Below are 24,705 nucleotides of genomic sequence, written 5' to 3'. Positions count from 1 at the left end.
CCATATTTAATACCTCATAAGCATCTAGAATATCTCTGATCTTAAATATGCATGCAAAAGTAATGATATGACTTTGCAACCCTTGCCTAGGCAGCACAGAGTATAACTCAAATGTTAGGCTAACGCTACCCTTCCGCTCTCCTGTGGGCATATGGTACCGCCATGATGTCTACACTCTCTTCCCTGAGCCTTCCTTTTCTTGTCAGTGCTCTGAGGAGGACACTCAAATCTGCAGTTTTGCAGGTGGGATTTAAATGGCATAGCAATGATAAGGCAAGATGAGAGACTGTGTGGTTATTAGCCTTCTTACTTAACAACACTGAGATTGTTTATACCATTATGTTAGGGGTAGAATTTAATTTCTTATGGATTTCTTTTTCATTAAATTTAAGCAAAAATATAGTAGCAAATGTTGGCAAGCCCATCATCAAACCAGGTATTTGCTATTGTAAAGTTCACTGCACAGACCACCCTTCTGGCTAACACCTGTGTTGCAGATGACAGCACACTGCCATTTACAATGCTATCATTTCTTCTTTCTGGTGGCTATATTTAATAGGAAGTAAATTTGGCAATCTGTAAAATTTATTTTATTAAAACATGTTACTACTCAGTGAAGAATAAATACTAAGATAAACCATCTACAAAGCTTTAACATAACCACATTCTTAGCATCTACCAAAAAACCTGCATAATATATTCAATTTAAAATTCCATGAAATTATATACTACACGCCAAAAAATAACTGATGTTCAATGATTAAGAAACATTACAAGTCACACTGGAAGTAGCAATAGTAGACTGCTATAGTAGACTATATTGTATGTTAAAATAGTGATGAATTCTTCACACGAATCAAATAGGTAAATAAAAACTGTAATTATATCTTTGCAAAATAGCAACAGGTATAACTTTACTGCTTGCATCTAATTAACATTAATAGCCTTCATTTAATTTCATATCAGAGGAATATTTTAATGAATGACTGCATAAAATAACAGTCAAAGACAAGCGATATTCAACAAAAACAAAGAAAGGTTATGAGCTGTCACCCAGCTTTCACAATACTTCTAAATCCAAGACGTTGGCAGACAAGTGGAAGAATCTTTCTTTTCTGCAGGAAGAAAGGGAAGGTTGCATTTTAATTTTTTTTTCAGTTGAAATGCTGATTTTTTTTTCCTGCTTAGAAGAACAATTACATTTAGCCTAGGGAAAGTGAATGTTTAATCAACATTTTGTCAAGTTAACTCCTCAGAAAGGCCATCAGAGCGGTATTTTATTAAAGAGGGGAAGTTTGGGGGAAAAGCTGGTTATTAGCAAAGGAACTTTCTCGAAATAATCTATTCATTTCCAAAGTAAATTCTATGAAGATATTTTAAAAATTAAACCTCATCAAACATAACACAAAAGATTTGGGCATAATCTGTGCTATCAGAAAATTATAAAGACTTTTCAAAAGGCAAAGATTCATAACAAAGAGACCAAGAGAACATATGAGCTATTACAGAATATTGGATTAAAATGTACTTACCCAGGACTCTCAAATATCATACATCTCCATTACGTAGGCTTTAGGCACCAAGCCAATGGCTCCCTTCATTTCTCCTACCCACCAGCCATATCTATTGTATTCCTAATTGAAAACAATATGCAACATTAACCTTTAGACTGGTGTAAGTACAATGTCGTTTGTGTGTAACTTCTTAGAAATGTTATTTCTATTTATAAAGTTAAAAGAGCTTGAGCTGCAAATGGAAACATTTTCATCATTTTTGTTTCTGGACACTTTAAAATGCTGCTAGGTGAAGATTTAAATTAACGTATAACACAAAGCCTGTTTATTACTAGGCATAGAACACAGAAACAGTCACTTGTGATAAGAACCTAGAAAATGAAACTACCTGAGGAAGCTGGCTCCCTAGGACTCCCACTCTCGCTCTCACAAAGCCTGGAGACACCTTTTATATGTAAGAGGCTAGAAGGTTAAAGCCAGGATTCTTAAAGTGCTATATTTACCTTCAAGAAGCTTATCATCTAGCAAGCATAAAATTATTTTTTTCACAATAAACTACTTAATTCCTAATTCAACTTACATGCGACTAAAAGATTTAGAATGTAGAGATGTGTCCCTTAAGAAAACTAATACGCACATTTTAAACAGATAAATTAGAGAATAATTAAACACTAATAACACCAAAAAATTCTGCTTTACAAAATAATTCACAAACAGGTTCCTTTAAAATCGTTTCCCTAAGGTATTTATTGTTCCTTTTATTGACCATGAACTGTCTTAGATAAAGGCTGGGTAGAAGGAGTTTAAAGGTGATGTTAAGAGTCACCCTTATAGTGGAAGATCAACAAGTTACAAAGGCAAAATATTAATATAACTGTAAAAAAGAGTGATTGATGAGTCACATCTACATTTACTTTGCAATGTGAGATAAACAAACCTATGCCTCCTTTTCTCCTACCTTCTCCTCCTTGGACAGATACACCACTGCTTTAGGCATTGTGAACACTCTGTAACCAGTCTCATACGTCTGCCAGATTGACTAATGTATTTTTAATCTAAAATTTATTTATGTTTGGTGAGATACAAAGTAAAATGAATTACAAGTTCAAGAATAATATCTTCCGAAAAGCAATACTCTGCACAAGCATTGTAGGACTCAAATTTGATTTTTCATAGAAGATAAATTTTTAAAATCAATCCCCAAAGTAATTCGATAGGTTATGATTCTCCAACATCTGAGTCATAGATAAATGTGCATATGCATATTGAGTTATATGTTGTGAGGGAACATTAATACTAGTACAGACTTAACATTTGTATTGATTAGTATGCAACTGACCATCAGAAAGGAAAATTATGCAATTCCTCAATGCAAGTGTAGCAAAAGTAGCATGCATGTATTGATATGTAGTCTACCAATAGAGAGGTTATAGGATAAAATCTAAAGGTGCTTTTCAAACAGTGGATAGTGTTAGCATTAGGTTTATTGGACGTGCAAAATAGAGGGGACGGGGAGAAAAGATTAATCCTGCACTTCTTATTCTAACGATAGCACAGCTTTGGATTATGAAGCATTAGACCCAAGATTATGTGTTTAAAGTTTACTGATAGTGTGAACTTAGTGACAAAACTGTGGAAGCAATGAGAATATTCTGATGCCCAGAACTCAATGACAATGACCATAATCTATGCAGGATATATTTATCAGAAGAAAATAACCGACTTACTGAAAGCCATGATTAGCAACCATTATATCTTAATAGGTACCTAATAAAACTGCCCTTTTCCATTTTTAAGGTAATGGATACAATTAGAGCTTAATGCTTAACAAAACAAATGTACTTAACCTTCCACAACCCTTTGTAAGATTTCAAAGTGGGTAGATAACAGAGTAAGTTTGAGTGCTAAAGCTCTTACCCAATACCAATCTAAGGTTTTAAAAATTGATTATTTGGAAAGAGTGAAGGAACTAACCCCTCAGCCTCCAATGGAAGACATAGAAAACATTCAGTGAGAGGACATATGATTGACCCAAACCTGCTTCCAGCGAATGGCCCTCAGTCTGGGTGTCAATGTTTAGATTTAAATTACAAGCCGGGAAATTCTTATTACTTTATAATATTCTACTTCAGTCACAGTCTGTACTGTCAATTAAGGGTACATTATCATTCTCAAAAAGCTCACTCACACCCAAATTTAAGAAATTGATTTCCATAAATCACATCAACAAAGGACAGATGACAGACTTCACACTTGAGAGAATTCTGCACTAGGGTAGACAAGTGTGATTCACAAAATAGAAAACATAGTAGTAAACAGCAGGGAGGAGTTTAATCAGCTGTAAACAAATCCCTTAAAAGTAACCTTCTAGGGAGGAAAAAAAAGTTTGAGACTAAAATAATCTTAAATGCTTCACTTAATTTAAAATAATTGAAAAACATTTGAAAAATACACACTTCATAAAAGGGCCCTAAAATATCACAGATTTAAATCAGAAAAGAGTATGACTAAAAACCAGAATAGCTGTTACTCTACATTTATAAAGAATTGCATATAATACTCCTGTGTGGAATTAAGGGATAAGGTAAAATATAGTGAGGTAAAAATATAGGAGGCAAATTTATGGATTTACACCGCAGCCATTAGAGGAAGTTGACAAGACTGCAAACACAGGAGCTTTTACTTTTATCATTACCATCCTCTGTATGAGCCTCCTGAGCAACATGAATCCCAATTAAACCATTTGCAGCCTATAAATTGGAATGAAAATGCTTCTAGGAGCACGGTATTCCAAACTTTGGCCTGAAGATTCGGTATTATGCAAGCTTTCCTTCTGAAAAAGAAAACCTGCCTGTCTGCCTTTCCTCTTTGCCACCCCCAAACAAATGGGACTATGACTGACATATTACTTACAGTGGGAAATAATGCAACCGATACAGTGTTATTTTGCAGTCCACATACTAATTCTAGTACTGTTCTATAAAGTCACAGGTGGGGGATCACTTAAAAAAACAGAAACTCTCAAACCTTATTTCCTTAAGAAAAAAAAAATAAAGAGACGAACCATACCAGGCTGCCATCTAAATCTTTGAAAGGTTAGGAAGCATCGTGTCATCTTTATGGCACATGAGATCTCAGGTACAAGAAGGTCTGCCATCTGGTATCCTTCACCTACTCGGTCTTAACATCAACTGAAATGCTAACACAGGCACGGGACTGTACTTCAGGAGGACTGATAAAATAATGAAGAGTCCTTTAATCTACAGGAAACCATTCTAGTCAATTTATAAGAAATATTGCATCCCTTTGTAGGACGTGTAATTATTTTCTATTAATCATGTGCTATAAAGCTACATTATGCGGTTATTCTGTTATCACTAGAAAGAGGCCTGCAGTCAGCTTCTGACAATGTTAGGTAATTACTAACACAAAGCTGCTTTCTCCTCCTGCAGTAATGCTATCAAGATCCAGAGGTGTAGTGATGCTTATTGTATAAAAACTGTACTCAAAAGAAATTCAATATCTGCAAAATGGATGGCTTCAAGGCAAAATGTAATGTGGCAGTCAAAGAAGCAAAAAAAGCCAAATTGGCCCAATAATCCGAGAAAATAATAGCAAGGCAGTACTGAACACTTGTGATCTAACTCCTGGGTTTTCAACTGTCATATCATTAAAATCATTTTATTTGTTTTACTTTGTACTTAAAATTGTAGGTCCAATTAATATTTATTAAGCATTAAGTTAAAGTGATTGTGTAAGAAGGCAGGAGAAAAGGAGTCGTTTTGATAAAGTGATACAGAGACTTTATCTGACACAATAGTAAACATACGTCCATATTGACTCGTTAACTAAATCCTCTCCTTCTGAGGGTATATTATTTTACACTTAGAAAAGCTCCAAAACTTACTTAAATCCTTTCAGCACCATGACTCTCATTTCTCAAGTATTTCAATCCACTTTCTGCAAACGATATGGTAGGTAAATACCACCTTGGCAGAAACCTGACACACTAATAAGGTTTTGAGATGTACTAGCCCTTTCAGAAATTAGTTGCCAATATATCTGAAAGCAACAGGTGTTAGAAATGTTAAAAGACTTTTGTGCTCTTTTTCCAAACATATATCTGTGCTTCAAAACATACTAGCCTTTGTGAAAATGAAAGTAATTTCACAAAATAGAAAATACAGTAAGTGTAAGAACCAATGACCTTGATCATTGTTTTCTAAGTATTCACTATGATATTTTCAAATTATTCATAGATAATAGTGCAGTACTATGAAAACTAGACAACTATTTAGAATGTATAAATACTTTCATCGAGGCTACCTTTTTGGTCTCTTTAAACTCTGATTTGATACTTTTTAAGAATTCTCTTTTCTCATACATCCATCATTTCCAAAGCTTCTCTTAAAATGCACAGTAAGATCTTGACAATCTCAGTGTTTCACTATTACTATCTACACACTAACTGCTTGACTCTTAGTTTCCTAACTTGTTAAATGAAGACATTGACACTCACAGTCTCTAAGATTCTCCATGATGTTAGAACACCACCATTCAGGAACCTATTTGAAGACACTAAGTTCCTTAGTGGCATATGGAAATCAACCTCATTACTTTATAATTCACTATGCAGATATGACTTTGAGTTCCTCTACTTCAAAAAATTACTAATTTTTTCCTTCTTGCATTGTACATTCCATTTTTAAAGCAAGAGAGACAAAAGACAAGGAAGCTAATAGTAAGAATTTAATTCTCCTAATAAATTTTAGTTTATATCCCAGAGTCAAGTCACATTTAATTCAAGTTTCTACACAGTCAATAGTTACAATACCATAAAGCAAAAACTGATATTCAGACCAATGATTCATAGATAATGTTAGAGAAATTCATAGATAATGGCAGAGAAAGATCAGGCCCTGCTCAGTAGAGAAAGCAGCCTTAGTACTCAGCGTACAGTAGTTCACCTACCAAGACACGACTCTTTTCACCATTCTCAGGGTCATCCACTCCACTCTGTTCTGTCATCATTCTAGTTCAGGCCTTCATCACCTCACCCAGGATTACTGTATTATCAACTCTGCCTTTCGATTCTTCCTAGAAACTATCTTCCTCAGTTTACCCCGCTGCTCACGAACTTGCACTAGCTCCCACTGCATTAACTACAAACTCTTCTGCTTGGCTTGTTCCCATCCTATAAGCAACCTTCTTCTGTCCCCACTCAAGTCCCACATAACACTCATTCCCACCTCTGTACATGGTGCTCCCTTTCCAGGGAAATTATCTCTCCCTCAGTCAGATCCTATCCAATGACTAAGACCTGACCCAAGGTACTCAGTTGTCATAAATTTTTCTCCAAATTTTCTCATTCATACTTATATCTCTCATTTTAAGCTGGGCATTTATACCTCAGTGGATTTTATGTACATTAGCTTTATTTCTTGAGCCAAAATAAAGTGCAAACTCACTGAGATCAGGGGAAGGCCTTACACTTCACCTGTAGGCCCCACACTGCAGAATGTACAAAAGATGTTCAATAAATAGGCCCTGGATGATGAAATAGACTCAACCTTTATTTTTGATGATGCACCAGTTGACAATTTTAAATATTTTCTTAAGAAATGTAATTTCCAATAGGAATATCTTTCTTTATATATTACATTTACAAATAATTTTAGTAATCACTAATCAAACCTTTGTTCTGAAGAAAGTTACATGTGTAAGTTTAGCTTTGCGATCTGAAGTAGTATGTTGCTCCTATTCATAGTAGGCTGCTGCCACCATGTTTTCAAACCCACTGTGTGTATGAGATGTCTTGGCTAAGGAACTTAAATCCCATGTGCAGAAAGAAAGGTATTTGTCCCCTTTGGAACTGGGATCAAGTGATTGTAATTCTTAGAAGAAATAAGTTCAGCTGAATTTATTTGTAAGCACTGAAGAGATTAAGACAGAATCCTACAGAGGTAGAAATAGCGTGGCAGGTATAATGGAAAATCTGCTGGTTCTTCAACTCATTATTCTTAAGCTTATCTTCTCAGAAGAATCGGTCTCATCCTAGCTCTGTTGCTAACTGCTATGTGACCTTGGGCAACGCCCAAGTTCTTTAGGGGTGATTTTTTTTTGGTTTATATATTTATATTATTCATTGAGACCCTACAATAATCCAGCTGTATACTTAATATAAATTGATTACTATACATTTGGGTCCTCACAGAATTACCTTTATGAAATCTTTTGTTATATTTACTACGAATATTTTTTTGTTGAGGCCATTACCTGGCACTTTTGCACTTATATAAAGTTGAGGCCAGATATTCAGAGAATATTCTAGAAACTCATGCAATAATTTTGTTGTTGTTGTTGTTGTTAAGTGGCCAGTGCTGGGAAAAGCCAAGATCCCTTCTTTGTAATTAAAAGGAATTATTAATTCTCTGTCTCTCTATTTTTCAATTTGGTTGCCAAGAAGCTCAGGGCCAAAGTGGAAGTTCAACTGCAGAAACTCCACTGTCTTTTAAGGTCTCCATGGGGTGGACCTTTCCCCTATTTTATTGATCCTCAATTTCTCCACCTCTAAAGTGAAGGATCAGCACTAAGATCCCCCTAAGTCTATGGTTCTATCATTCTACATCCTTTAAAGAAGATTATTTCCTATTTTTAGCTGCATTTTGGCAAACACAGTTTAAACATGTACCTGCCATAATGTTAGAAACTGGGAATACAAAAATATGTAAGACACAGTATCTACCTTAAGAAATTCAGAGTTTAGAGAGAGAGAGAAAAAAAAAACATAATTATAATATTGAATGTTGAACGAGAGAGGGAAGAGATGTGAAAAGAGAAGCAACTAATTCTACAACAGGACCTGGAAGGCTTCATACAGAAAATGTCAGTTAGGCTGAGACTCTGGTGGGATAATGAAAGAAGTAATAAATGGCATGTGCAAAGGCCCGGAGAGCAGAAAGTGCGTGGTGCTCAGGGAAGAGAGTTGAGAGTGTGGTTCATAAAAAGGCACAGGGATAGGATATGGGGAAAGGGGCATAAGATGGGGTAGGAAAAGTAGTTCAGAAATATCAGGTTGGTTTGGTTTCTCCCAGCGTTTCTCTGGCTGCCCATGATTCTCCAGGGAAAGGGAAGAGAAGACTGACTGAGTGACTGACTGTCTATGCTCCCCTATTATCAACAGGTCATCCACCCCTTTCCATCTTGCAGTCTTTCTTCTGGATTTTATATCCAACAGTCACAGAAAAAGAAGCACTTAAATATTTATTGAATGAATAAGCTCCATCCACACGTGAAGTTCTAGTTCAAGTTCCATTTCCCTATGAGTCTTTCCTTAATTGCTCCAGGCTTTACTGATCTCCCTCTCTTCTGGACTTCTCCAACACTCCATCACTTACATCCTATGCTGTGCTCTGTTACTGTTTTCTATTTTACAGATGGGTCTTCTCTGTAGTACCCACGGAAGAATGCCAGTTTGTGACTTCTCTGTATCCTGCTCAGAATAGTGTTTTGTATGAAGTGCTCATCAAGTATTTGTTGATTAAAAAATGAAATAATTTTACCATCCACCAAAGACTTAATTATGCAGAAGATACTGTCAATAACATGGCTTACCATGATCTAGAACCTGGATGTGATAATTACAATTAATCTCTGATACTGAACAAAAAGTAAAGTCCTAATCAAACTCCATTTAAGTGAAGCAAGGCAGAAAGAGAAAAGGCTTTAGGGTTAGACCTGCATTGGCTCCTGGAGAAGGCACTTACTATCTGGGTATCCTCAGACATTTTCCATAATAACCTTATTGAACATCAATTTCCTAATCTGCAAAATTATTGTACCATATATTTCACAGAGTTATCATATCAATTACATGAGTGAAAGCATTTTCAGTGCCTAGAACAGCACATTATAGGTGCTTAATAAATACTTTTTTTATCCCCTTCCTCTCACTATCCACTAATTGGTACAGCAAAATACCAGGATAACAAAAAAACAGAATACTTTGGAATGCACTGTAAGGCAATCTGATTATTATAAGCAGGCCTCTACCCTGCTCTTCCAAAGGAAATCTGATCTTTCAAAGAGAATAAGTATTTGAGGAACATAACATTTTCTTAGAATCTTACTGGCTCCCTTCTGAAGCAGTCCCCTCCACAGACACCTCTCTCACCCAGCCTTTAGGACACTGCTTCCTGGATATATCCTCTCTCAAGCTGCTGCAAGGCCTAAAGCTGCAGCCTGCCTCCTATAAGCGCCTTCCCTTTCATCTGCCAATATTGCTGGGAATGCTTCTTCCACTTTATGCAAGAGAAAACAACGAGGTTTTTGAACATGTTGTTCACAAATAGCTAACAAGAGGAACCCTATATGAGTGGAACTAGAACATCTTCTGACATAGTGCTGTATCTGTAAGCTTCTTTTCACTATTAGGGGAAGACGAAGCAAGAGGTCAGCCTGGTTAATGTCTCCACCATACCCTAGACCACTACATCCATGTTGACAGCATAGAAACGAATGCACTGGGCCCAAACAAATGCAATCACAAATGCAAACACTCCTCGTCCTTGCCAAAGGTATAAAGTATGCTAACATTTTGGACCTGGCTTAGCGTCAACAACACCTGTCCTCTATTGAGATGTCCTAGTTACTCGTCAGCAGTTGGCCATGCTATTTAGGGCACACTGGGTCACATGGTCACAAATGTAAAACTAAGACAATTCAAAAGTAACTTTGTATTTCCCCCTGCCCAGTGGAGCTCAGCAAGACTTCCATTTCATTTATTTTCGTAGGTTTGAAGCCAAAAAAAGCCAAAGTAACTGAATCTTGATATTCTCACAAGGAGATACAAATGGCCAATGACTGTCACAATTCACCCGTCACTGGAGAAAGTCAACCAAACAGACATAAATGAAGGTACTGCTTCAAACTCCAACCAACACATACTAAAAAAAGTTCTTTTATTGTAAACTAGTGACCATTGTATTAACCTACACTTCCTGTTTCTGACTTAATAAAAAGGCTTTTTACTGACTTTCTCAAAAGGCTGCAGAGCTAATCACATATGCCTTAGACTAGATAAAACATTCCAGTATTCTTAACGCTCTTATTTTTCTTTAAATATCAAATTAGTGTGCCTTTTTTCCTGCTGAAGTATAGTTTGTCTGTTATTTAAGTCTCTAAAAATAAGGCATTGTTTTAGAGGTAAGGAAAAGAATGCAGACTGAAAGATAAACTAATAGATGACAGAAATCCAAAACAGCAAGGTAGAATAACATAAGCACAGAGCTATGCAGGACTGTGGAATATACCTATTGCTCCATAATCTGGACCCTACTATTAAAATTATAAAGTTTCACAAACATGGTTCTAGGAAAATACTGTTAACCGTAATAGAAAGTCCATGTTCTATTTAGATGGTAATAAAAATGAAATGAAAACAAGTAAAAGGATTGAGCATGATTTTAAACAACTCCTTAAATAAATAAAGGTTTTCTACCTCAAATATGGTTTGTCCTCCTAGCAAATTAATTTGAAACCAGACCTTGTATTTCAGAGTTAACTCACTAACAATGTAGCTGTCATTAAAAACACAAATTCTATTTTCCCCAGTTCCTGTAAATTTGCTCCTTTTTTTTTTTTAAGGGGAAAAAAGATTTCCACATCTCCATGGAAGCATTTTATTTTAACACATAAAATAACAGCAGCAACCCTATATGAAATGAACCCTATATGAAAAGTAAAAAGTTACTGGTTCTCTTTTTAAGACAAGCAGTATTTAGATTTATTATTAGTGAGGTTCAAAGGTTAAAACTAAGAAAATGCTGGACACTTTGAAGGAGGGGCTAGCTCCGCCAGAGGTCACATGACAGCTGCTGATTGGAAAATGTTACGAAGGGAAGGGAGAAGGGCAGGGTATCTACCTATTCTTCTTTCTTTATTGTAATATTTGACTTTCATTGAAGAAAAAAAAGGCTAAGTTGTATGTAACTCTCAAAAGAGGCCTAAAATAAATACATCAGCCCCAGGATGACTGAGCAAGCTGACACTCCATCAAAACTTCCTTGCAAAACAGAAAAAGGAGACTAAATTTAAAAATGAAACTATATCTCTATAGTGGTTTTTAATGAGGACAACATAATTCCCAAACTAGTGAAATGTTTTTCTGCCATTACATTTACAAAATTAAAACACTTCATTATAATGCATGGCATTTTATTTATTTATTTGTCGAAATGTTTATTTATATTGTGAGAATGCATCTTTTCTTAAGCTATGTAGTGTTGTCTTTTTAAAGAGTATTTTCAGAAGCGACAAACTTCTAGGAGTCAAATCAAATAGTGATAATTTAATATTTCAAATTATAAATCAGTCCATTACCAAAAGAGAATTGCATATCTTTAACCTCTTTTAAAGAGTTTCATTTATTAGAAAAGTCATGGCATTAACTTCTTTATATAGTACACATTTTTTATGTCTACACAAATATTATTTTAGATTCCTTCAAATGTATTCTTCCTTATGTATGCAATGCCTATATTTAATTCAGAATGATTAGAAAAGGTTTTCATGATTAACGCTAATACTTTATTGATAAGAGAGAGGAACGTAATAACCCAGAGCTACGTTTAAAGGTGCATTTATGACACAATTCTTGATTGTATACATTAGCTGCAATTACCTGCACCACTCATTCTGAGCCACTAGATGGTGTAAAAAAATAAATTAAAATGGTAAAAATTTCATCCCATTACCACGAAATCTAAATACACTGGACTCTGAGAAGCTAATCAACCTTTGATAAATTTCTAGGCATGTAACAACACTAGCAATTTCTATACTAATCGTACTTTTTAAAAAAATCTATCAGTATATAACATTGGCCCTACCTTGATCTAGAAACAAGCCCTTTGGAGCATATTTTGCTCTCTTCTATTAAAGGCCTTGAATTCTTAATTTATAATAATATCAAGCATTCAAAATTACAGTTATAGTTTGCATATTAAATGAATTTATGATATTAACTTATGGTCTGTGTTTGCCAAAGTTTCAAAAAAACTGGAAAGCCAAGTCAATACAAGATGATTAGAAAGTCTCAGGAGATTCTCATCTGAACTTGCCCAAAGCAAGGTAGGGAAGTAAGAGTCTTCACAAACTTATAGTCAACACCAATGCAACATGATTCCCAACAGCCAAAACACCCATCTGTGGCCCAGATTCTGTCCAAATTTAATCAAGGAAGAGCTAAGTATCCTTTCTTTTTAGCAGGTTAACTCTACTGGGTCTATAGCTGGGTAATTATGAGTATTTAATCATTCAGTCAGTGGTGATAATGTGCTGGTTAACAAGGCCTTCTTTTTTGGATCTTTTTTCAAAAACAAAAATGAGTCCTAGTTAAAAGATCCAGTTCTAGAGGCCCCTAATAAATATGACCATGATGATAGAACTTCAAACCTTGCAAAAGACTGACAGAGGAGGTATTCCTGGTCCCAAATAATAGAATTTAAAAATTGTAGATGGAAGTATATGCTCCCCACAAGCTGAGTCACCACTAAGCTTAGTTCTGTGATCAGGCTTCACAAATAAAATTTTAGTCTTCACAAAATGGGTTTCAAAGAACAGGAACTATCTCCCTCAGATTCCTAAAAGTATGATACACACATAGGATTGTACTTTTAATTTTATGTTCAGAAAATGATTCCCTGAGGCAATGGTAGAAATAATATATGTCCATAGCTGCTTGTTTCACAGTCAGTCCTGGAATCTAGTGTTTTATTGTGGCTTTCAGCAACCAAGACAACCTGATTCATAGTAAAGTCTTTAAGGACAGACTCACATGAACTTTTTAAGTTTCATATTAATTTTTGCAAGAGGAGAATAATGACTGTGGGCTATTTACCCCTATAATATGAAATTCCAAGTGGAAGCTAATCAACCTTTGATACACAATTGCAGCCAAATCAGTTAAAGAAACGGTGAGCTATGTAAATTGAGGAATGATTCTAAGAAAGTTTCTTGACAAGAACTGAAACTAAACAGTCTGATTTTTATATTAAGTAATTAGCTAAAAAAAATCTGTTGTCTTAATTTAGGAAAATCTAATGTGCAGTAACAGGCTTTATCAACATTTGTAATGTCACTATCCATAGCTTCCAAGAACTGAAAGCATCTTTCTGGGAACAACAACAGACTATACTAATAAGCAGAGAACTGAGAGAAAGAAGTTACTAGCCTTAGCTTTGGGCACCTTAAGCAATGATCACAGTTGGCTGTATTTACTTACTAAAGATTTCTTTCAATCTGCAAGTGCATAGATCTTACTCCTTTTGAATTCCAGGTGCCAGTGGGCCCTGGCACACTGCAGGTGTTTTATGATGGTTTCAAATTAAATGGAAAGAAGGGAGGGAAAGAGGGAGGGAGGGGAGAAGGAAGGAGAGGGAAGAATAAGCACAAGAAGGAAAATAGAGGGAAAAGCGATGGTCTGAGAGTCAAGACCCTGAGCTCAAGTACTGGCTCTGGCACTTTCTTGAGTCATAGTCCTTGATCTGTAAACCAAGAATAGATGATCACTGCTAAGAGTCCCTCACTCTAATGTTCTATAATTCTCTGTTATGATTTTATGCACTGGCTATCTGGTGCTAAAATTCAACATGTGACCTTATTTCCAATTTCTCTTCTGTATCTAACAAGTCATAGTATCTCTCTGAAAAGCCCCAAATATTTCTCTAATAAAGAAAGAAACCACATTAAACTCCTAGACTTATGATTTAACATTTCCCTATTTATACTTAAATTTTTCCCATATATCATTTGCTTCTAAAATAGTCTCATAAAGTAGACAGAGGAAGATTTTTTTCAACCCTGTAGTACAGTAAGGGAAATTAAAATATGAAAATTAAGGAATCTTACACATGTTATCAGAAGTATAATCACGATAAGAAACTTAACTTTTAGATCTAAGAACAGAAAGATTCTGAATAACTTAAGAAACAGAGACAGAAATATTATATATATATATATAAAGTTGAGTTCATAGCAATATACTTTGCCATTTTGTTTACAAATATAGCATGTTAAACTTAAAATACAATTACCTAAATGTGTCTGCGTAGAAGAGAACTGCTTTTAAATTGTCGGAACACCCAATGTATTTACATAAAGATGAAAAACTTGTTCTATAAACAGTGTTTCCAGTAGTGAATGGCAGACAAAATCAGAATAAGCACACAGAAGAATAAAAAGGAAGAGGAAAGAAAACATAATAAATAACCTAATACCTCACAATGTTAACTTTCACATAAGTATATTGTTTCTGGAGAAGGCAGTGGGTGGAAGTGAGCCAAGGGCTGAAGTGATAGGTAAACACACTGCTAAGTTGAATCCTGTTATCTGATTGTGTTTAAAATTTGATTATATTTCACTTGACAAAATAATTAATTATTGTGAACTCCCAATTGTTAACAAGGACCTAGAAGAATTCCAATTGGCATTCTTCCCTAGTGTTGTAAATCTAAATATATTAAAAATCAAGGTTTGTATTCTTCCTTTACAGCTGTCACTTTGGGGTATCTTCTTACCTTGCTAAGAATGTAAATCACGTCACCACGCTTAAATGACAGCTCATCAGAAAGAGCTCCTGTACAATCCCACAAACCCTGGTAAAAGTTAGCATAATCGGTACTTTTATCTCCTAGGAAGAAGAAAGAAAAAGCATGGGTTAGAGCTTTCATGTAATGAACCTTCATTTAAAAATGAACCAACAGAAATGAAAGGATGTCCAGATCACCAAAATAAGTCTAAAAAAATTTTGCCCTTACTAAACCTATATTTATTACATCCACACAAGAATCCCACTTCTTACTATCTTCTTATGAAGACCGTTTCCAAAAGATCTGATATGAATATCTTTGTTCCTTTCTCTGCCTTTCATCTAAAACCTGTAATTGCAACATGTCATCAAACTAGCACCTAAAAGTTGCTTCCCACTTACTTTACATAACAAATCTAAGCTCACTTGTATCATATTTTGAAGTGTCTGTCACACTTCACAAGGAGCAATATCCCCGAGATGCGAACTAACACTTCATAAAACAAAACTAATCATAAATATAATGACAGAAAAGGAGCTAACAGAAAACCAAAACTAGGGAACCACACATTTTCTTTTAAATCCCAAAACCTAAAGATGGCTAAAGGAGAGGATAATGTGGAAATAACATAAAGAGTAATTGCAGTTCTTTGCTTCAGGGACATTTGTACCCAAAGCTTCTCAAAGTGATCTCTGAAATATTTCAGCAACTTTGAAATTGCCAGTGCTGAAGCTGCATTTTTCAACAGATTTTTGTCAGCCCAGTTTAGGACATGAGGCTCTGAATAAACATGCAACATACACTGGAGTTATCAGCTCATCCTTCTAACAGCATAAGCACAATGGATGTGATGTGCTCAAACTGCCATACAGACCATTAACTGATTGATTATTTAGCGCTTTCCGCTCTGTAATACCACAATAAACGGGGTAATAAATGCTTTGTCACTTATACAATGTGAGTCTCCTGAAACACAGAACAGAGTTAAATACACTGATGCTTTTGTTACATTGAGAACTGTTTCCTGTTTTTAATTTCATGATAATTGAGTTTTGATGAGTTAATGCAAAAAGAATGCAAGTAATATCAATAAGATGTCCGTGTATTCACTAGCCAGGCAGAATATATACGTGCTGACAACTTCCATCGTTGGAATGTCATCTTTGAATTCTGTGGGGATAACTGCGGAGACACAGGGTGGACCAGGGTTGTCATCTTAGTTTTGTTATATGGCTCTCAAACAGCAGGTTTCCTGGCAATTCTAACACAAGTAGTCACATTAGCATGTCATTAGGGTGTTCATCTTATTACACATAGTGTGTGATTAATACAAAGTATTAAGCTAATTAGAAATTTTAAAATTCTCTTTAATATATATAACATTGTTTAAAGCCACAAAAGAGAGTCTGAATAATATGGAGTATGAATACTTTGGAAATAGAATAATACTTTTCAATTATACTTGTAAGAAAACAAAGATGGACTAGAAAATAGACAACCTAGCAAAATCCCCCTACTAAATTTTTGCCTTTTGTTTTCTAAGAATTAAAAAAGAGAGGCAATGGGAGGGGGGAGGTAAGAAGAGAGAGGAAGGAGGCAGAGAGAGGCAGAGACAGAGTGCAGGCATGTGAGAGCAAGAAAGAAAAAGAAAGAGAGAGTGAGAGAGGTAGACAGATAGACAGACACAAGACACACAGACTGACTGACTGAGATGGACTTTACTTACTTCTCCACACTAGCATTTGAGTACTCATCTCTGATACCAGCAGGGATGGATACAAGATTGGAAATCCAACCAAGAACTAACAATGCCTGTGGCTACCCTTCATTACGTTGCCCCCTTCACCAAGTATATATTAAGGACATTCTATAAATAGACACTAGAGGGCACTCCAGCTGGCCAGATCACTCCAAATATTGTCAATTTTTTTCTTTAGAAAAAAAATCGCTTAATAATAAAGTGACTGATTTCCTTTAAAAACCACTTATTTAGACAAATAGAGATTTAGAAGTTGAAACATTCTAGTCAGATTAAATCAACTGCTAAATGGGTCAAATGTTGTGCCCCATGCAGTCCGTCAGTGTCAGTTTAAAAGTCAGGGAATTAGAGCAAAGAGAGGATGACATCATTTCACATGCAAGGCCCTCCCCCACAGTAACTGGCCAGGAGGTAAAAGGATCTAAATGGCTGGTTTCCTTGTCAGGGCTCCTGCGTGTTCCTTGTGCTGCTCAGCCTTAGGCTTAGTCCAAAAAGGTAGAAGAAACAAAACTTGGGCTAAAAACTAGAGTAGAGGTTTTGGCTTAGCTGTGGCATCCCAATGGGTTGGGATGAGCCCAGGCTGTGCTTCCCTTTTCCAGATTCTCTCACAATAGTTTTTCATTCAGTAGGGTTTCAAGGGGGAGGGGAGAAAAAAAAGGAAAAGAAAAGTATATGGTGATTTCTAACACATAATCCTTATCACTTTGGGGTCTCTCTTCCCCTCGATGCACTTGGTGAAACTCCCATTAACACTAATGGGAGTCACAGGAGCACATGAGGGGAAGGGAGACCCCCGCCGTGTGCAGGATGCATCTCTCCCTAGATGTGCATCATGAGCATTTCATTAACTCTCACTGCCGTAAAGAGGCAACAGAGCTAGCGATTTGGCAATACTGGGAAAAAGATGCATTTTCAACTATGCTTTCTATGATCTTGATGATGATGCTACCCCAAAACCAACCTCATTTCTGTGTCCCACATGTAAGCTCTGTTAAGGAATAATTTGTTTATGTCACACAGCTACACGTACATATGATTTACTCTTCTATCTACTTCAGCATGCAATGCTAGTTATAAAGCAGAAAAATCACAACTAGGGAGAAAACCTGGCAGTACATGTTTATTAGCCTTAGTCTCCTCAGCAAAGCAATGTTTAAATTCTTGATGGGAAATCTGGACATAAAAATTAGAAATGGTCTTGTTCCTTAGAGCGTAGTGAGCTCCTTTGATTTACTTCTAAAAATTTAAAGTGTGGTTCAACATATACAAAAAATTATGCATAGACCCAGCTGTAAAAGTGTGGTAGTTTCACAAAGTTAATCCATGCAACATATGTATCTTAACGGGATAAAGCATAACGTCATGAACACATTTTGAAAGACAAATTAAGGATGTTTAGTTGTCTTTAGTACATGAATTAATTTTCCTATTCTAGCCACATCATAACCTGCATTTTCAAAATTACAGAAAAAAAATCACTATATTATGTTTTTTGTTCTGAGAGATATGAACGATTAAAAAAGAAGGTAAAGAAAAGAACAGTAAATTAGTTAGCCTGTGAAGGATTTAAATAATCTATCTGCTCCTGCTTTTAAAGACATACAAGAATAGGTCATGGGGCTAAGTTAGTAGAATTATTATGAAAGTATAAACTAAATATATGAACATTACAGACACTTTGCAATGGTAAAAACATGATGACATCAGATGAAACATATGATAATAAGATCCGGGATACTCTTTCCCCAGATGTTAAAGACTTAAAAACTACTTTAGAAATATTCTATAATGTTCTATAATGTTCCAAAAATATCAAATGGGATCTTTAATAAATACACACACACACACACACACACACACACACACACACACACACACACATGCACACATATCCGTAAGATATATCAGCTTGAACATGAAGAAACTTGTAAGAAACACAACATTAATTTTGTTTTTCTTACATATTTTACATTAGAACAGCCTGGGATTTTTTTTAGTAAAATCAGTCAGTGTGAAAAATATGTAACATTCTTGAGTAAGGTTAGAAGTTCACGTCATATGATGCTCAGCAAGATAGTAATACCCTTGTCAACTCACTGCCCTGCGTGGCAAACAAACTTCTAGTGTTACATTTTTGACAGCCTAGGGAAGAGCAAAGGTCACTCTTATGCAAAAACATTAAAACTGTTGCTTGAAAAGAATTTCATGTCATGAAAGATAAGAATTATTGTAGTGTTTTATAGCTATCACATGAAAAGCTAGATCTACTTACTGCATTCCTTTGAGGAAAACTGTTTTTTTTTTTTTTCCCTACCCTCAAAGGCAAAAGTTTGGGAGATGGCTACTTTAAAAGGGCTTTTGAAAAATACAGTTGCTTTAAGCCAAAATATTTGTATCTGTGGAAAGAATATCTATATATCTACCTTCTATATCTGCACTGAAATATTTCTTAAAAAGAAAACTACACGCTGTTGGCAGAAGCTTCGTGATACATAGCCCAAAACGTTTATACTTAAATTGCTATTGAACGTCGTCCTCAAGGTTTCACGCAGCCCCAGTGTTTTATAGCTGCAGTTTACAGGACTGGAGTGCTAACATCTAATGACTCTGTCCTCGCTTCCTTTCTGACAAAAGCTAACCCAAACCCTTTGCAGCAACCTACTTTTGCTTTCCTGTCCAGGTCCAGAATCAGGCCTCTGCTTCCTTCCACATGTCACAGTAGGAAGGACCCTGGAAAGTTACTTCCTGAACACACACTTCTTGTCCACCCTGCCTCTGACAGCTCGAAAGAGTGATGTATGGACATATCAGAGAGGGGAAGGTGACCCCAACTCCAGCTTTTTGCATGACATGGGGATGATATGGCAGACCTTGCCCCAGCTGACATGTGGCTATGAAGAGGTGTAAAGTCCTGATAAGAAGGCAGACCTCCTTTTCTTTCCATGTAAAATAATTGCTGGCTTATCAAAACCAACCTCATGTTTGCACTACAGATATGGTTTAATCTCTGGCAATTTGAAACAACAACAAGAAAGAAAAGTTGTCCATATCATGTGATTTCGTATACAGTGTGTGCAATTATTTTTCCAGTCTCAGTGATAATTAGTACTTGGGGCCATGTGCCAAATGGAAATGGATAAGGAGAACATCCTCCCTAGCCTTCTAGGCCACCAGTGTCCTTTTCTAATTTTTAAACTGCTGTCACTGGACTCTGGCATTTCTTACCCAATTCATTTGCTTTCTGTGTTAATCATATGCAATGAAGATATGCATGGCCAACATTTAAACAGGCTGCAGATCAATTAGCGGTCTTAAGTTTATCTGATTTTTATCAAAGAAGACAGAGCTGTGGGTCGATTGTCAGAGCCTGTGTCAAGTTGACCTTTTCAGAGATGTCTACATTGCCAGTCCCCTGGGCAACTTGTTGTCCCCTGTTAGTCTCTGAATGGCAGAAGTCTGTTCTACTCAAGCACAAAGTATACACAGATGTCTATATTACATTCTTATAGGTTTGACAGCAACTGCATGTTGTATCTATAAACTGTCCTTTAGCAGTGACACTTCCTCAATGATGATAAGCTAATTTATGCAACTAAATCTCCTTTGTGCAGAAATGAAAGCTAATTGAGTCATTACAAAGTAATTCAGGAAGGAATACCTTGTATAAATTGGCTTACTTTATAAATCCTTCTCAAGTGGTTTTCTTGCATCCTAAATGGGACTAAGCAGTTTATCAGCCATAAGCTATCCAGACCAAACAAGCCAACTTCCGGGAACTGTGTAAACGTCTTTAGGGCAGTAAGTAGCTCAAATGAAAGTGAACAAAATCAAAATAAGGTTTGCCAGGAAGCTACACAACTTGTTACCTGAAGTGTGATGAACACTGTCCTGACTCGTCTTCCCTTGTTCTTCCACTTTCACAGAAGCATCGTCCTCTTCTTCTTCTATAAATCAACAATATCAATGTCATATTGAAGGGTTTCCTCAGGGATAAGTTTTAGAGCACCCCATTTTAAGAGTAAAACTAAAAGTTTATAACACATAAATATTATTTCTCAAAGAATGAAAGTACTCAACATTCACATTCCCTTTTCAATAATCTAACACTGAGCAAATAAATCACTGGCTTTTTTTTTTTTTTTTTTTTTTTTTGAGTCAGAGTTTCATTCTGTCACTCAGGCTGGAGTATAGTGGCACGATCACAGCTACTGGAGCCTTGACCTGCTGACCTCAGACAATCCTTCCCCTCAGCCTTCTAAGTAGCTAAAACTACAGGCATGCACTACCATGCCCAGCTAATTTTTAAAAAATGTATTGTGGAAACAAGGTCTCACCAAGTTACCCAGGCTGGTCTTGAACTGGGCTGGGATAAGGCAATCCTTTTACCTCTGTCTCCCAAAGTGCTGGGATTATAGGCGTCAGTTACCGCCCCTGGATGGGACAATCTTAAATCCAGTGAAACCCTTAAGCCTAGTGAAATAACACCCAGCATTAAACCAATACACTACATTATACTGTGTGGTAGAGTTATCACATATAAAATCATGGTCCCTAAAACATCAATATAGCAAGGAGAAAATATGTGATTTAAACTATAAGTCATTTACTGAGTATCAGATACTTTCACATGTTTTCTCAATCTTCATAGGAAGATACTTACCCTTCAAGACAATTCCACAAAATTACACTGAGGACTATGTGTCACAACTATGATAGATGCTAAGAGTTCACAGATAGTCTTTAAATCCTCATGCTATAGACCAGTATATTTTCACAGACCAAAAAATGTGAAGTAATTTCCAAAGTGTGTCATTGAAACTTAAGTTTGTGATCATCAAGTCCATGTTCTTTTTCACATTCTCCTATTACATCCCTTTCCCAAGTTATGGGAAGAAATATGATAAAATTAAATAAGAAGAGTTTTTGCTGTTTTGTTTTGTTTTTGAGTTGGAGTCTCACTCCATGGCCCAGACTGGAGTGCAGTGGCCGCTCCTGACCACCGCAGCCTCGACCTGCTGGGCTCCGACAATCCTTCTGCCTCAGCCTTCCAAGTAGCTGGCGCTTCCAATTATAGGCGCGCGCCACCACGCCTGGCTAATTTTTGATTTATTGTAGAGATGAGGTCTCGCCAAGTTGCCCAGGAGGGCCTCAAACCCATGGGCTCAGGCAATCCACTCACCTCAGCCTCCCAAAGCGCGGGATTACAGGCTGAACCATAAGAAGAGTTTTAAACAGAGTCAATAAATATTTCATTCTCTTACACCAAAAAAAAAAAAAAAATGTTTATTATATCATCACTTCCCCCACCTAAGGATTTACATGCAATTTAGAAATACTTAAGGTAGGACATACAAACAGATGGCATACCAAAGAAAAACTGAGCAAAAAAAAATCATAATTCCAAGAAAAATCCAAAACTTTAAAGAAAAATATCAAAATATATACATATAGCCATTATGATTATTAAACCAACTATCCAACCAATCAATCAATCTTCATTAAGTATTAATTAACTGTAAGACAGAGGGGATTTACCAAGGAGACAGGAAGGAGGCAGCTTCCCACAGAAAGCTGATGGCACAGAGGGGCCAGAAGACAGGATCTAAAGGAAAACAGGCTCAAGGGGCCTAAACTTGGCAAGTGAAGCACAAAGTATTAGAGGGGTGCAGCAGAGGACTCTCCCAGTCAGGGATTACTACAAAGGCTCTGAGGGATGGGGAGAATTTAAATACAGAGGGATGGGAAGAAAGAGATTTCCAGATAGAGGGAAAGGCGTGAACTTTAAAATAACAAGGCACAGACACATTCTTTTTGACTAAAGGATCTGGTACACATCGGGGAAAGAGCAGGGTGGGAGAAAATGCTAATAGTTTGTGTCAGGTGTTAAGGGGTCATGAACATCTTGTTAGGGACTTTAGACTTTTATTTGGTAGTCAAGAAGAGCCTCAGAGGGTTTTTGAGCAGAGAAAGGGCAGGACTGAAACTATGCTTCAGAAATGGACAACTGATCCATTGTCTCAGCCTAGAGGAGGGGCAGGGAGACAGACCTCTCCCTAGATAAAGGGGAAGGAAGTCCTGAACTGAAGGACAGAGGAAATGGAAAGGAGATGGACAGGAGAGGTAAAGGAACTAGATTGGGGATAAGCTTTGTGCCTGACTGGATGTGGAGGAGTGAGGGAAAAAAAGATGAACCAAGAATGGCTCAGGTTTGGAGCTTAGTAAACTGAGAAATGAGTGTATTATTACTTTAAAAAGAAGAAAGAAGGAAGAAGGAAGAAGAAGAAGAAGAAGAAGGCCAAAATGAAGATAGCCAAAATAATCTATCTTGCTGAGGGAACACAAGGAGCTGTGTTCTTAACATGAAGAATGTGCTGGTGAGACAACCCAGAGAACATGTCTGGGGACAAGTGCCAAGTATGGCGTTATGGTCAGGACTACAGGTGTAAATGCAGGCATCTCCTGCAGATTTTACATGCGGATTCATCAAATCCAGCATTTCAATATTGCTTGAGAGTAACTGTACTTACAAGACAAATGTAACTGTTTCAGTTTTTGTAACTCAATTCAAACAAAACAATGGAACTTCCAATATAATGAACAGCTGAAATTATTTGTTGCTTTATACATACTGTTGAGCCTAATATTGATGATTTAATATAGTTCAGTCAAGTAGTAATTAATAAATAGAAAAACCTAATAAAAAGTCTAATATTAAATTCTGTCTCTTTTCTCTTTAACAACAGTTATCTCACTTCTACCAAACCTCAAACCAGTTATTTTAAATGGGTTAATAGTATACTTCCATATAAATGTTGAAGGTTGAAGAGAAAGTGTCATTTAGTTCACTTTTTCATTCTACAGATAATTTTTTTTAAAAAATTGAGGTCTGACTCTGTTACCTGGGCTGGAGTACAGTAGCATGATCATGGCTCACCATAGCCTCGAACTTCTGGGCTCAAGCGATCTTTCTGCCGCAGCATTCCAAGTAGCTGGAACTACAAGTGCATACCACCACACCCGGCTAATTTTATTTTTTATTTTTTTGTAGAAACAAGGTCTCACTATGTTGCCTAGGCTAGTCTCAAACTCTTGGCCTGAAGTGATCCTCCTGTCTTGGCCTCCCAAAGTGTGGGATTACAGGTGTAAGCCACCACAGCCAGCCAATAGTTAACTTTTTAGAAGACGCTAGAGAAAGATTTTCTTGCTTTTCATACTTTCTCTTTCCCTGATAGCCACTCCCCTTCTAATATGGTCACAAATTCAACAGTAAGGAGAAATTTAAAAAAGTTAAGGGTACTTGTCCTCAATCAAAAGCCATACCTGCATCAATACAATAAGCACTATTCTTGTTTTTTAAGAAGAGGTTGAATTAAGAATCACCACTCAAAGTCAGCATCAAGATATCATAAAAATTTATTACAATAATTAAATGGAAAAACTCTGCTCTTTGGCAAAGTTAAAAATAAATTTAGTGTTACTATAAATTTTTCTTATTTTATTAAAATTTAAGTGCCTATGTGTTCTGGGTTGTATATTAGTGTCAGAGAGCTCTGTCCTTAAAAAATACATTCTTAAGTTATCAGAATAATGAGATTAAAAATATTTACTCAAGTATCAATATTTACTGTGAAGTATAAATTGGAATTCCTGTGAGATACTATTTAGTAAGCACTATTTTAGAGAATAAAATGCTCATTAGAAAACCTTCCTTTTTCATGTGAAACCTAATACTGATATTTGTAAGTCAAAGCTTTATGCATCTCATACATCAATTTTATCTTGGGCTAACAATATAAACCACTTCCATATAAAAGATAAGAAAATCAAATTTGGTATGTGTTTT

The 24,705-nt window shown here is 36.1% G+C and overlaps 1 protein-coding gene across 1 annotated transcript in view; it reads right to left on the bottom strand.

Annotated features, from left to right (window-relative positions):
• SKAP2 (src kinase associated phosphoprotein 2) overlaps positions 1–24,705 on the bottom strand; it is a 78,572-nt gene that overhangs the window by 10,506 nt on the left and 43,361 nt on the right. Inside the window, exons 6-8 of the mRNA XM_021714895.1 lie at positions 20,729–20,806; positions 15,092–15,204; positions 1,533–1,634 (exon numbers count right to left, since the gene is read on the bottom strand). Coding sequence (XP_021570570.1) covers positions 1,542–1,634; positions 15,092–15,204; positions 20,729–20,806 — 284 coding nt within the window. The 3' untranslated portion in view covers positions 1,533–1,541. The remainder of the gene's footprint in view (positions 1–1,532; positions 1,635–15,091; positions 15,205–20,728; positions 20,807–24,705) is intronic.

The sequence above is a fragment of the Carlito syrichta genome, unplaced genomic scaffold (genome assembly GCF_000164805.1).
Source record: "Carlito syrichta isolate Samal-C Ts95f unplaced genomic scaffold, Tarsius_syrichta-2.0.1 Scaffold305867, whole genome shotgun sequence".
Taxonomy (NCBI): Eukaryota; Metazoa; Chordata; class Mammalia; order Primates; family Tarsiidae; genus Carlito; species Carlito syrichta.
Note: the sequence above shows the minus strand (reverse complement) of the source record. Positions and strands in the feature narration are given on the sequence as shown.